Genomic DNA, 13,639 nt, shown 5'->3' on the forward strand with positions numbered 1-13,639 from the left:
AAATATTTGCAAATGAAGCAACTGACAAAGGATTAATCTCCAAAATTTACAAGCAGCTCATGCAGCTCAATAACAAAAAAAGCAAACAACCCAATCCAAAAATGGGCAGACCTAAATAGACATTTCTCCAAAGAAGATATACAGACTGCCAACAAACACATGAAAGAATGCTCAACATCATTAATCATTAGAGAAATACAAATCAAAACTACAATGAGATATCATCTCACACCAGTCAGAATGGCCATCATCAAAAACTCTAGAAACAATAAATGCTGGAGAGGGTGTGGAGAAAAGGGAGCACTCTTGCACTGCTAGTGGGAATGTGAATTGGTTCAGCCACTATTGAGAACAGTATGGAGATTCCTTAAAAATATACGAATAGAACTACCATATGACCCAGCAATCCCACTACTGGGTATATACCCTGAGAAAACCAAAATTCAAAAAGAGTCATGTACCAAAATGTTCATTGCAGCTCTATTTACAATAGCCCGGAGATGGAAACAACCTAAGTGCCCATCATCGGATGAATGGATAAAGAAGATGTGGCACATATATACAATGGAATATTACTCAGCCATAAAAAGAAACAAAATGGAGCTGCTTGTAACGAGGTGGGTAGACCTAGAGTCTGTCATACAGAGTGAAGTAAGTCAGAAAGAAAAAGACAAATACCGTATACTAACACATATATATGGAAGATAAGAAAAGAAAAAAAAATGTCATGAAGAACCTAGGGGTAAGACGGGAATAAATATACAGATCTACTGGAGAACGGACTTGAGGATATGGGGAGGGGGAAGGGTGAGCCATGACAGGGCGAGAGAGAGTCATGGACATATATACACTAACAAACGTAAGGTAGATAGCTAGTAGGAAGCAGCCGCATAGCACAGGGATATCGGCTCGGTGCTTTGTGACCACCTGGAGGGTTGGGATAGGGAGGGTGGGAGGGAGAGAGATGCAAGAGGGAAGAGATATGGGAACACATGTATATGTATAACTGATTCACTTTGTTATAAAGCAGAAACTAACACACCATTGTAAAGCAATTATACCCCAATAAAGATGTTTAAAATATATATATATATATATATATATATATATATATATATATATATATATATATATAAAATTGTAGTATGGAACATGTGGATAGTAAATGTTGTAAAATTTACCAATAATTTGACTAAAATAATCCAAACTCATGATTAATTTATAAGAAACAATTTGAATTTAATTTAATAGACCCACTAAGGACACGTATTGTGGCACTGATTTTGCATGGAATGACCCGAAACAATGCTGAAATGGCAAAAGCGTGTTTTCAAGAAATAAGGGTATTCGTAAGATGAGCCACATCTGGACATTGCATTTCCAAGTTAAAATTTGTTTATTCCTTTTTTGACTGGATATCTGCACTTTGGTATTTGCAAATTTTAAATGAACGTGACACTATCTTTTCAGGAAATGGCTCTTCACCTTAATACCATTATTTTAATTAATTGATGTAAAGTGAAAACAATGTCTGGATATATCCCAAAGACATCGTGAATTCCAAGTAATTTTGTAAAGAAACAATGAATATATTACTCACCGGTAGCCATTGTCAAGGTCAGTACAGGTGGAATTGTTCTTACAGGGATTCTTTTTGCAGTCATTGAATTCTTGTTCACAAAAATATCCTTCCCAACCAGAAAGGCATTGGTGGTTCTAAGGGAATATGAAAATATACAACCTTTAGGTCATTTCTTATTACTCTTGGTTATTTTTATCTCTGTCAATTTATTATTTTTTTCAATTTTTATAGAATGTCAATACTTGTCAAAAATTACTTTACCGCAGTTTAAAAACTATGTGAATGGTATTCTTTAGTATCTAATTCAATAAAAGTTAATATTTATGTGTCAAGCTCACAATACAGAGCTATTGGTCTTGTTAAAAGTTAATATAAAGTTAGTGTATTAGTAATATGAAGACTAGTGATTGTGTAAAACTAAATAACTAAATGTGGTACTTGGCAACTAGCTCATGAGTTAAAAAAATAACTACAACAAAATAAACCTGACAGCTTTGTGATGTTACTTACAAATAATTAACTTATGTAAGTGTAGTATTGTTCATTTATTGAAATTGTAAAACTTTGCATATTATTTTTCTGAAGAATCGAATTGGTCTATAACAATATTCAAAATACTGGAAGCAAAATTGCTTTTCCTGATTGGGCAAATAGAAAAACAACCCAAAAGACACCTCAAATTATGGTGGGACAGTAATTTATACATTAAAAATAATGTTGAAGACTAGAGCTCTTTTCAAAAAGTTAGAATTTGGGCTCTAATGTTTAGCAATTCTAGATTTAGAAATATGAAAAATTGTAGCATCAATGTTAGGTGTTATCTTGATCTTCTCTGTTCAGTACCAGTAGCCACTGACCACCTGTGGTTATAGAGCATTGAAATGTGCCTGGTCCCAAATGAGGCTGTAAGTATAAAATACACACTGGATTTGGAAAAGTTAATATTAAAAAATATATATATAAAGTATCTCACTAATAATTTTATTACATGTTGTAATGGTAATAATTTGGATATAAAGAGTTAAACACACGATTGTATTATTAAAATTAATTTCATCTGTTTCTTTGGACTTTTTTTTAATGTGGCTGCTAGAAAATTTACTGAACACACATAGATTTTGTTACATTTCTAATGGAGAGAGCTGTGTCAGGTGATGCCAGCCCAACTTTTCACTTGGGAATGGAGTTGAGTCTACATAGTTCTGTGAACACACAAGAGCAGGAGCTCTCTGAGATGGGAAAACATGTTCTGGTGTAATATATTCCAGTACCTTGAGAAGGCCTGGCACCAGTGGACGCTTAATACCTGTTGATTCAACAATGGAAACAATGATAGGAAAAATAATGTAAAATATGAAGTTAGTACACAAAACAGACTTCACAAAGATTCTATACCTTTACTATAGGTAGACAGAAAGTTCGTAGAGTTCAAACATTCCAGTCAACTAACTTTTTTCACCAGAGAAACACATACATTCATGCTCAATGTAGATGCATTTAGGTTACAATAATCCAAATGTATGAGTAGCTCCACTGAGGTCCCAGCTTTAGTTTTCAGCTGCTTGTGAAAAGCAGAGGGATGAGAGTGGCCATACCAAGACCAGATTTTACTCCTGAACATGTGTTCATTCTCCACTCAGAGTTCTCACTCTCAGTACTTATGGTTTGCTGGATTTCAGCAGCAATTTTTTCCTGTGTTCTGCCTCTATCATTGTGAACTTCCTCAGAGTTTGGCAGTATTCAGAAAGTTTTCATTGATTGCATTTAGCTTATTTCTTTTTCCTTCTCTTTTGTGCAAGCGTTACAAAGAGGACTTACATGAAAATTGAAGGTAATGATCATATTTTGTTTAATGCATATGCTATTTGAAATGGAAGCAATTCTATAACAGGCAAGACTAAGCATCTGCTGTAGTGAATGGGGGACCATGACCCAACCTAGTGAAAGACAGAAGGGCAGATCAGGATGCAGGATGGATGTCCGTAACCTGTGGACCATGTGAGGTGCCCTTTAGTTATTTCTGGCAATTCACCTTCAAAGGGGTGTTAATTGTTTCTGTTAAGACAAATGCATGAGTATACTGCTGGTTTTTATTTTGACGTATCAGTAGTAATTTGAAACAAATTCAGTGAGTGAGCAAAAAAGCCAAACAAATTTCTTTGCCATTAAAGCCATATATTTCTTATTGGTATTCTTGATGATTTAATAATGAGTAGAAAATTGCCATGCATTTAATGATCTAATTATCACTAAAGTGTCAGGTACCAAAGCAGTGATCTCCAGATATGATGGAATCTGTATGAAACAGAAACAAAGTGATCAAGGAAATAGACATTTTTCTAATATTAAACATGAAAAAAATATAAATGTTGCAGAGAGCAGAATATTAAGTAGAATTAACCCATAGTTCAAGTATTTCTATTCGTCTGTTTCTTATTTGATTCAGAAGCATTATTCTGAACTTAGATATTCTTAGTGCAAAGCACTTTCCCAATCAACACTATAAAGTTAATTAATTCCAGTAACTTAAAATAATAAAGCTGACACACTACTTTTAAGCCATATTACCTTGGCATTCCATAATCATATAATAATATTTTGAGTTACTTTACCTGAGGAGGAAAATGTATTTAAATATGTTTACTAAAACGAGTAAAAGTTTGTATAATTTGTGATGTTGGTGTCACATTGTTTTTACCTCTTAATGCAAAGTAGACATTTGTCTTCCTGCCAAATTCAGATAAAAATGTTTTCATAGTTTGAAAATACATAGTGAGTAGGAGACAGGAAAGGCAGAAGATGATAAAAGATGACACAGATCCAACTCAGTGAACTACACAGCCAGTGAGACAGAAGACAAAGTGGTCAAGTTTGGTAGGTATAATAACTACATATATAACACACTCTATATAATATTCTGCATGTAACTATGTAGTAGCAGTTTAGTTTTTCAGGCCATGAGCTAGATATTTTAAATCCTTGTGATCAGTGACAAATATACAAACGTAAGAAGGTTAGCATAATTCTGAATATAAATTTTGAAGTCTGAGAGATGACATTTGAACACCAGCTTTGTGGCTTATTAAATATCCATACATGTATGGGGTATTGAATTTCTATTGCTGTGTAGAAAATTACCACAAATTTAGCAGCTTTAAACATAAATTTGCTGTCTCACATTTTCTGTGGTTCATATGTCCAGACACAGGTGAGTCAAGTCCTTTGCTTAAAGTCTCACCAGGCTAAAACAAAGTATTGACTGGGGTTATGATCTCATCTGAGGCTTGGGTTCCTTTTCCAAACAGTGGTTGTCAGTAAAATTTATTGCATTGTGGCCCTAGGACTTGGGTCTGGTCACTTGCTAGTTGCCAGGCATGGATGGCTCTCAGATCCAGATGGTGTCACATCCTTGGCACATGGCCTTGTCTTCTCAAAGCACAGTGGGGTGGCTTGTTCCTTCAAGGCCAACAGGGGAGCACCTGCTTCTGTGTCTTGTCTCCTTTAAGGACCCATCTAATTAGGTCAGGCACACCCGAGATAATCTTACATTTGATAAATCAAAGTCAGCTGATTAGGGACCTTAGTTACACCTGTAAAATCTCTTTTTCCATATAAAGTAACATAAATGGTAGTACTATCCCACTATTTTCACAGGTCTTACTTATGCTCAAGGAGAGTAGGTTTTACAGGACATGTTCACTAGGAGGTGGAGATCTTGGGGCCATTTTATAATTCTGCCTAACACATCTGCTAACCTACTTAATTTATCTAAGTAAACTATATAAGTTATCTAAGCCTCAGGTGCATTTATACATAAAGTACCAATAATGTCTACTTCATATGCTTATTTTGAGCATTGCATGCAGTAATGATTTGGCTTGGCCTAGTAATGACATGCTTGGCCTAGTGACCAATAATCACCACTAATCAATAGCAACCATTCCTTCCAGGCTTGCCAGACTAGATCTGACAAGGTCAAAGTACAACACACAACAAGTACTGCACTTGAACATAATTATCCATATCTACATTATTTCTTTGTATAGTAAGACCCCTACATACGAATGAGTTCTGTTCTGAGAGTGTGTTCGTTAAGTCCAACAAAGTTAGCCTAGGTACCCAACTAACACAGTCGGCTATATAGTACTGTACTGTAATAAGTTTATAATACCTTTTACACAAATAATACATAAAAAACAAACACAAAAATAAAGAAAACATTTTTAGTCTTGCAGTATGGTACCTTGAAAAGTACAGTAGTACAGCACAACACCTGGCACTTCTTAGCAGTACCAGCTACATCACTGCTGCTTTTACACTTGCTTCTGTACATCCTGGGCTTGAAATAAAGATAGTGTACTACTGTACCCTACACAGTAAAGGATACAGTAAAGTACACAAAAGCACAACCAATTGTAGAGGATCCACGCACGTGACAAAGTACGCCAGACACATGAACTAACTTACGCAACTGGACATGCAAATGCACGTCCACATCTTTGAAAGTTTGAAACTTGAAGGTTCATATGTAAGGAAATTACTGTATGAACAATTTTCATTATTTCGTTATTTTTATTTTATTATTTAAAAGTATTTACTTTTCATTATTTCTTTTATGAACAATTTTTCATTACTATTATTATTATTTTACATTACTTCTTTGTATGAACGTACTGAAGGATAAAGATTATCAGACTAGGAAAACAAAGATGAAAGAGGAGGAGAGAGAGAATCCAGAAATGTATCGATTACAAACACAAACTTAAACAATATGGACAAATTTCAGATAATAAATTAGGAAAATTGATCAAGAAATAGTGGAAAATCTTACTAAATAAGTAAACATTTTTAAATGCACCAAAAAGGGAGATTGACAGTATGCTTACAAAGACAAATAAAATTGCTTCCAAATCTTTAATTCTTCTCTTATGTCATATAGGTGCAGAAAACAGAAAAGCAGGGGAACTACCCAACTTAAATTTTGAGACTAGTAAAGTCTAGATACCAAAATCTGGCAAGCATATAACAAGAAATGCAAACTCAGTCAATCTTATGTGATCAAAAAAAGTAAAATTGAAAAAAATAATTTTAAGTAATTGAATCTAAGAGTGCCTTCAAGATTTGTTCTATTATGAGCAGGTAATTTGTTTTTGTCTTACAGAAATAAAAGTATGCTTCAATAGAAGAAACTCTATTAAAGAAGGAAAAAATGGTTTGACCATCTCAGATTCAGAAAAAAACATTATATAATTCAATACACATTCATAAAAATTCTCTTATCAAATGAGAACTTTTCAGGAATGTCCTTATATTAATAAACGCTATTTACCAAACAAACAAGCAAACAACAACAAAAAATCCTGCCAAACCTCATTTTGCCAAAAACAACTAGAGAAACTGAGTAAAATACATAGAACAATGATTGAATTCTGAAAAGAACAACCAAAACAGATTGCATCTCATAAATTCTGGAGAGAAGGGAAGCAAACTAAAGTAAGATCACTCTTGCCCTTGATTTTAATGCCAGAACATTTGCTTTCTTAAATTCAGGTAAATAGAAGCAGCTGGAGCTTGCAACAATTTTCCTGGAATGAATATATATATATATATTTGTGTGTGTGTGTGTATATATATATATATATATATATATATGTATATATATGTACACACAAATATATGTATTCAACTCTGTTGAGGAGAGAGGTCCATGAAGAGAAGAACAAACAAATGATCCCAAATGTTGAGGAGCAATCATTTGGAGACATTTGTTGTCTAGGGTGAAACTACCCAATGTAAGCAGAAAGCAGCTAAAGTGAATAGCGAAGATTCAGTAGTCTTGTGTTCCAGGAAAGGTCGAGGTTGGAGTTTAGGGCCTGTAAGATGCAATGGTCCTGCGAAACACTTTTTGCTTTCATGGAAACCCCAAGGTCTAGAAGTAAAACAAACCAGCCAAACTCCCAGCCCAGATCATGCTAAAACCCCACTCTACATTTTAGTTGAGGTCATTGATCTGTGCTCTGTTGTCCTGCCACAGAAATGAAGTGCTCTTTGGAGGAAGTTAACATTAGAGGAAATTTTTCAATATTTGATAACAAAATGTCTGGTATTCAATAAAAAATTAAAGAATGTTGATGACCAAAATTCAAGAGAAAATCAGACAGTAGGAACAGATTATTCAGATATTGTGTTACTGGATATTTTTAAATGACTATGATTAATATATGTGAGAATATAGAAGACAAAATAGAGAATTTCACTAGAAACCTGCTATAAAAAAGTAAAAAAAATACTGTGATTTGGAAATAATAATAATTGAAATTTATTCCATTATTTTAATAAAATCTTAGTAGAGGATTAGTAGTAAATATCCAGACTGAAGTACATAAAGACAAAAGAATAAAGAAGTCAGAAAAAAAAACTGTCAAATATGGGAAATAATAAAAAGAATTGAAATATTAAAGAGGGAGAAGAGAAACTAGATAAGAGCAATATTTGAAAAAATTACTGCCTAAGAATTGTCCAAAGATAACAGAAGACAGTAACCACAGATTTAGAAAGATCTCCAGACCTATGCTGGATTAAGCACAAAGAAAACACTATCTAGGGTAAAACTGCTGATAATGAAAGAAAGAGTAAATCTTAAAAGCAGCCAAAGAACAAAGACACTTACTTTCAAAGGGACATCAGGTCTGACAATTTACTTCCCAACAGTGGAAGCAAGAACCCAGTAGAACAATATGATAATGGACTGAGAGAAATTAAGTGCCAACCTAAAAGTCCACCCCTATGAAACATATCCTTCAACTGGGGAAGAAGAAAAACTCCTTTTAAGAAAAAACAAAGCTTGAGGATTTACTGCAGTATGTAAGATTGCAGGGATTTGATGAGAGACAGCCAGGATTTAAAATCAAGCTCCATGAATTATTAGCTAAATAATAATAAGCCTGCTACTTAATCTCAAGGAACATCAGAAATAATGGTACCTGACTGATGAGGGTGGAGGATTAAATGAGTCCTTAGGATAGGACTTCATATGATATCTGACTCACAGTCAGACACCAGTAACTTAACTAAAATGTTCTCTTACCCGTGACCTTTCCAGGTAATCTAAACTACTCTTGTGCATTGGATTCCTGCTTCTCTGGCATTCTTCCATCTGGAATATCTTCACTTATTTCCCGTGACCTCTGCCCCAACTTTTGAAATTTGGTTCCTCCCTCCAGGTCAAAATAAATGCCACATTCTACCTGAAGCTTTGATCATTTCCTCCAGTATACTTCCCTTTCTCACAATTACTGTTTTATTGTTCATGACACTTTTTATGTATACTAGTTACATACGTGTTCCACCTTATGCTTGGTACTTACCATATTTTAAAATAACTTACTTATTTTATTGTGTATTTTTCTAACTTGTAAAATAGAAAGTCAAATCTGTTTTGTCCACCAATTATCACTATCTTGAATACTATCTTATATTTGACTGAAAGAATGGGTGTTAAATCATGGAATATATATGATATTAATTGTTAATATGTAGTCCAGAAAATATTTTATTTATAATTTCTAGATATTCAGTCATCTCATTTTCCTAACAAGAAAAATTATATTTTAGAATTCCTTTAAATAGCCCTTCCTTACAATCAACTAAAACTAGTTCTATAAATGAGGACTGAAAATCCCAATGAAAGAAGAATAAGACTGACTCCATTATGAAGTGTTTACATATTGAGGTAATTATATTTGATTGTCTTAGCCACAAAATTCATCTTACTTTATGAAACTTACTTTTCGATTCCTGAAAATTTAGATACACACTAAAAGAATAAAAATTTAAAAAACACTTATATTGTTGTCTTTTTCTAATTCATTACTCATATGGTCCTAGGAAGAAGGACAAAGATTTAGTTTTTCACTAATAAAATGAAAAAAATTGAAAATCCATAATGAGTTCAGTTCTTGTAAGAATAAAGGGCTCTGCCTGTTGACTTATTGTCCGTTTCCTTTTAATATTATTTTAAGTACTTAGTCTAATCTTTAAAGACTTATAGAATTAACCATAGACATGAAGACTTCCAAATACTGGATAAAGTGATACTCAGGGTTAGACATGAATATGGTCATCTTTATTCTTAAAAACAAACAAGCAAAACTATGTTAACATTATTTCTTTCAGCTGGAGAAAATGATTTATCTTGGTTCTTTAAATCTAAAATGAAATAATATGTATTATTCTGACAGAAAGTTAATGTAATATTTAAAAACAATTTCTATAAAAAGTTATAAATGTTGAATCTGATTGAACATATTCTGAAATAAAGCAATGGAAATATATGTTAAATTGAGTGATAGTTTCAAGGCAGAACTGTTTTAGAAAAACACAACTTCTTTAACTTGGGAAAATCTGATATAAATATGTGAAGAATATGAAAAGCCACACATTAGATGTGGATATTAATAGAGCATAAATGAAACTATGCTGACCTTTTAAAACACTTTCTAAAGGAAATATAAGCCGCTAAGAAATTTAGTCACTGTTTTCATGTAAAGATACTTTTTGCTAGTGATAAAAGAGCAAATTAGCATTTTAGTGCCTATTCTAAATGAGAAAATGACATTAAGAGCAAATTTCCACTTTTATTTGCTATATTCTAGTCAATCTACTCATAAAGTTCATATTATATTCTTCAAAATAATCTCAGCTCTTTGTCTACTCTGCTATTTTGGATCTGTAGTCTCTATTAGCAATCTATTTGTGATAATGTAGCTCTCTTATTGCATGCCCTACCTTCAGAAACTATTTGTGATCCTTTCCAAAGGGTTCCCCTACCTTTAACAATGCTTTTTGTTTGTTTGTTTTTAAAGAAAGAGTTTAAAACTAGAATAAAAGAGCTTAGGCTACCAGCACCAGAATTTTATTCCTCACTGATAACATAGCTATGATGGGAAAAGAGTTTACCTGCCATTGAGGTGTACTGTTCCAGCACATTCTTATATCTTCAATACTGCTTTCCATACTGACTCAATTTGACAACTGGAGATATAATCTATTACATAAAACTTTATCCCCAGGGCATAGATAGTACTTAAAAATACAAAAAAACATAAACTTCTGAGGAACTGTCACCAACATAAAGGTGTCAGAATATGAATGCAATTCTGCTACAGATAGTTTAGATGTTTGGGACAATTACTTTTTGGTCTGAAAGCCAAATGACAATAATACAAGCACACCATGAACTAAAAATCATTTTGCCCCATCAGGCTTTTTCTAAGATACATTGCAGAAGGATGATACATAATTCCTTTTCTCACGCTCAGTTTTCTAGCACATTAGAAAGCCCATAGCATTTTACATCTTTTATTGCTCCAAACTGTCTTAAACATTAGATTATTTGGCTCAGTTATTTTAAAGATTTTTGTTTGTTAATTGTAAATAAGAAACTCTCATACAATCACATTTCCCTAGGGTGTGTAAATAAATAAAGCAGTGAAAAGCAGTTGTGCTCTTACTGAGCAGGGCGGGGAGCCCAGAGCCCTGCTGGTTTAGCTGTCCTAGCCTCTCTCTCTCCACACCAGCCCCTAAGGACAGCATTCACCCACATCAGAGTCTCAAAACGCAGATTGAAAACCACTGATCCATTCAACTTATTCCATTTTATAATGAGAAAGCTGAACCCGTAGAGGCTAATTGCTCAAACTGCTGTAACTAGTTGACGGCAAAACAGAATTAGAGGGCTTCCCTGGTGGCGCAGTGGTTGAGAGTCCACCTGCCGATACAGTGGTCACGGGTTCTTACCCCGGTCCAGGAAGATCTCACATGCTGCGGAGCGGCTGGGCTCATGAGCCATGGCTGCTGAGCCTGCGCGTCCGGAGCCTGTGCTCCGCAACGGGAGAGGCCACAGCAGTGAGAGGCCCGCGTACCGCAAAAAAAAACACAAAAAAAATACACAGAATTAGAACTCATGTCTCCTGACTCTTTGTCTAGTATTCACAAATGTAGCAAAAAAATCAGTTAAAAATGTCTGGTAAATTAATACTTTCAGAAATATATTTTCTTAAATATACCATGAAAACAATCTGAGAATTTGTTAAGGTAACTTTCAAATCATGTATGTTGAATATTCCCTTTTAATATATGAATTCATTTATATATATATATATATATATATATTCTCTTTTCTCTGTATATTATTAAGTAGCTAGATAGTCTAGTTGACACCAAAATGATTCTGTACAAATAGCAGCGACCAATAGTCGTTAACTTTACCCTCATAATAGAGATGCTAAAGGAGAAAGCCCGGAGGTTAACAGTATAACCAATGTTAATCGCTTATAACTGACGTTCTAACATGTAGTTTTAGTTGTACATGCATGGAATAAGGAGATCTACCCTGGCTCTACAGGTGATTTTCAGGTTGGATATGGACAGCTTTCATGCTCACTGAGCTTGATGGTGCCAGGCAGTAGCGACAGTAAATATCATCACTTTGACTGAAGAATGCAGCCAACAGTCACGAGGTGTTTGCAGCCTCAGGATATATGAAAATCAGTGTGGCTGAAAGTTTTCAGACCATGAATATGGAACTCATTTCCAGCATAGTGACCCCAAGGGAAATAAGCATCTCTAACCATAGAAAAGTAAGCCAGGCTTTTACACAGCAGAAGTAGAAGCAAGTACCAAGCAAACAATGTAATATTTGCCTATTGTTTTAGATACTTTCAATAACTCCTTGCAATAGATCATTTTATCACTTGGTAAAGTAAAATAAACTAATGAATATGACAAATTGTTAAGATATTTCAAATATGGTTTTACAGTTATTTTGACTATTTTATATTATGTAAAACTTTTTGTTCTTGATATTTTAAATTTATTAGGATTTTTAACTTAATTCTGTAAAATTAGGTGGAGGTTTTCTTTAGTTTTTAAACAGAAAGTATTTATGTGTAACACTAGGTAGATAGATGATAGATGGATAGGTAGATAGATACAATATATTGCATATAATTATAGATATATCTAGCATATATAACAATAAATGCATATAGTATATTTCAAATACATTTTACATTATATATATAATCTGAATCTAAAGCTTATTTTCAGAATTATTTAGCAAATACCACATATTATAGTGTTTCTGCCTCTTTTTCCCCCTTTTTTAAACATAATTATTTCCTAACAATTTCCAAGAGGAATTCTAGCACATCACAGTTAGAAGAGCACTGGTTAGAGTCATAATGTAAGACCTAATGTAAGTCATAATTGCCATGACCTTAATGGTTATTGAATAGTTTGTTTACCTGTAGGTTGCAGTTCCTTGATAGGAGAGCTGTTTCGTCTTATGGTTAACCATAATGATTTTATCGCAGGTTAATAAGCTACCTTTGCAACAGAATTAGTAGCAAGAAGGGTGAAATAAGAACTCAGCCACAAGTGTTGTAACCAAGAAAGCAGCGGGCAGGAAAGGCTAAGACGGTGTAACAATGCTCAGAAAAGTGTGAACTCCAGTTTCAGATAACCTCTTGTCATCAGCCTGTTGGGATCCATGAATCCAATAATAATTTCAAGAAGCAAATGTGGTATTCTCAAATATCATTAACTATGAAAGCAAGCCCTCTGAGATGTGTTTGGCATTTTAGAATTTAATATTATTGATTTGATCTCTACTCCCCTTCCTCCTCAGGTAATCAGATGGGTCTTTCTTCTTTTGTTTCTTCTTTTTCTACTTATTTGTTTATTCATTTTGCGTGTGTGTGTGTGGAATCAGGGAATAAAGGCTGTGTTTTCATTCTATCGATAAGTAAATATTTTCTACATAAATTAAACCACTTATGGGTTCTTATATATCTTCCACATATATTAAACCATTGACATAATGTGAATGGAGACAGGAGTGAATCCCCTGGAAGGGTCAGAGTGTTTGGCCTGGTCTAGGAGGCTGCTGCATGTAGGCCACTGAAAAACTCATCTAACTGCTCCTAACTGGTCATAATATTTATATAAATAAACATGGACTAGGTCACTAACTCTTTCAATCTTAAAATGATCATG

At 33.8% G+C, this 13,639-nt stretch overlaps 1 protein-coding gene across 1 annotated transcript in view; it reads right to left on the bottom strand.

Annotated features, from left to right (window-relative positions):
- EYS (eyes shut homolog) overlaps positions 1-13,639 on the bottom strand; it is a 1,685,417-nt gene that overhangs the window by 1,214,218 nt on the left and 457,560 nt on the right. Inside the window, exon 13 of the mRNA XM_033867388.2 lies at positions 1,601-1,716. Within this exon, the coding sequence (XP_033723279.1) occupies positions 1,601-1,716 (116 nt within the window). The remainder of the gene's footprint in view (positions 1-1,600; positions 1,717-13,639) is intronic.

Source organism: Tursiops truncatus, chromosome 12 (assembly GCF_011762595.2).
Source record: "Tursiops truncatus isolate mTurTru1 chromosome 12, mTurTru1.mat.Y, whole genome shotgun sequence".
NCBI classification, from domain to species: domain Eukaryota; kingdom Metazoa; phylum Chordata; class Mammalia; order Artiodactyla; family Delphinidae; genus Tursiops; species Tursiops truncatus.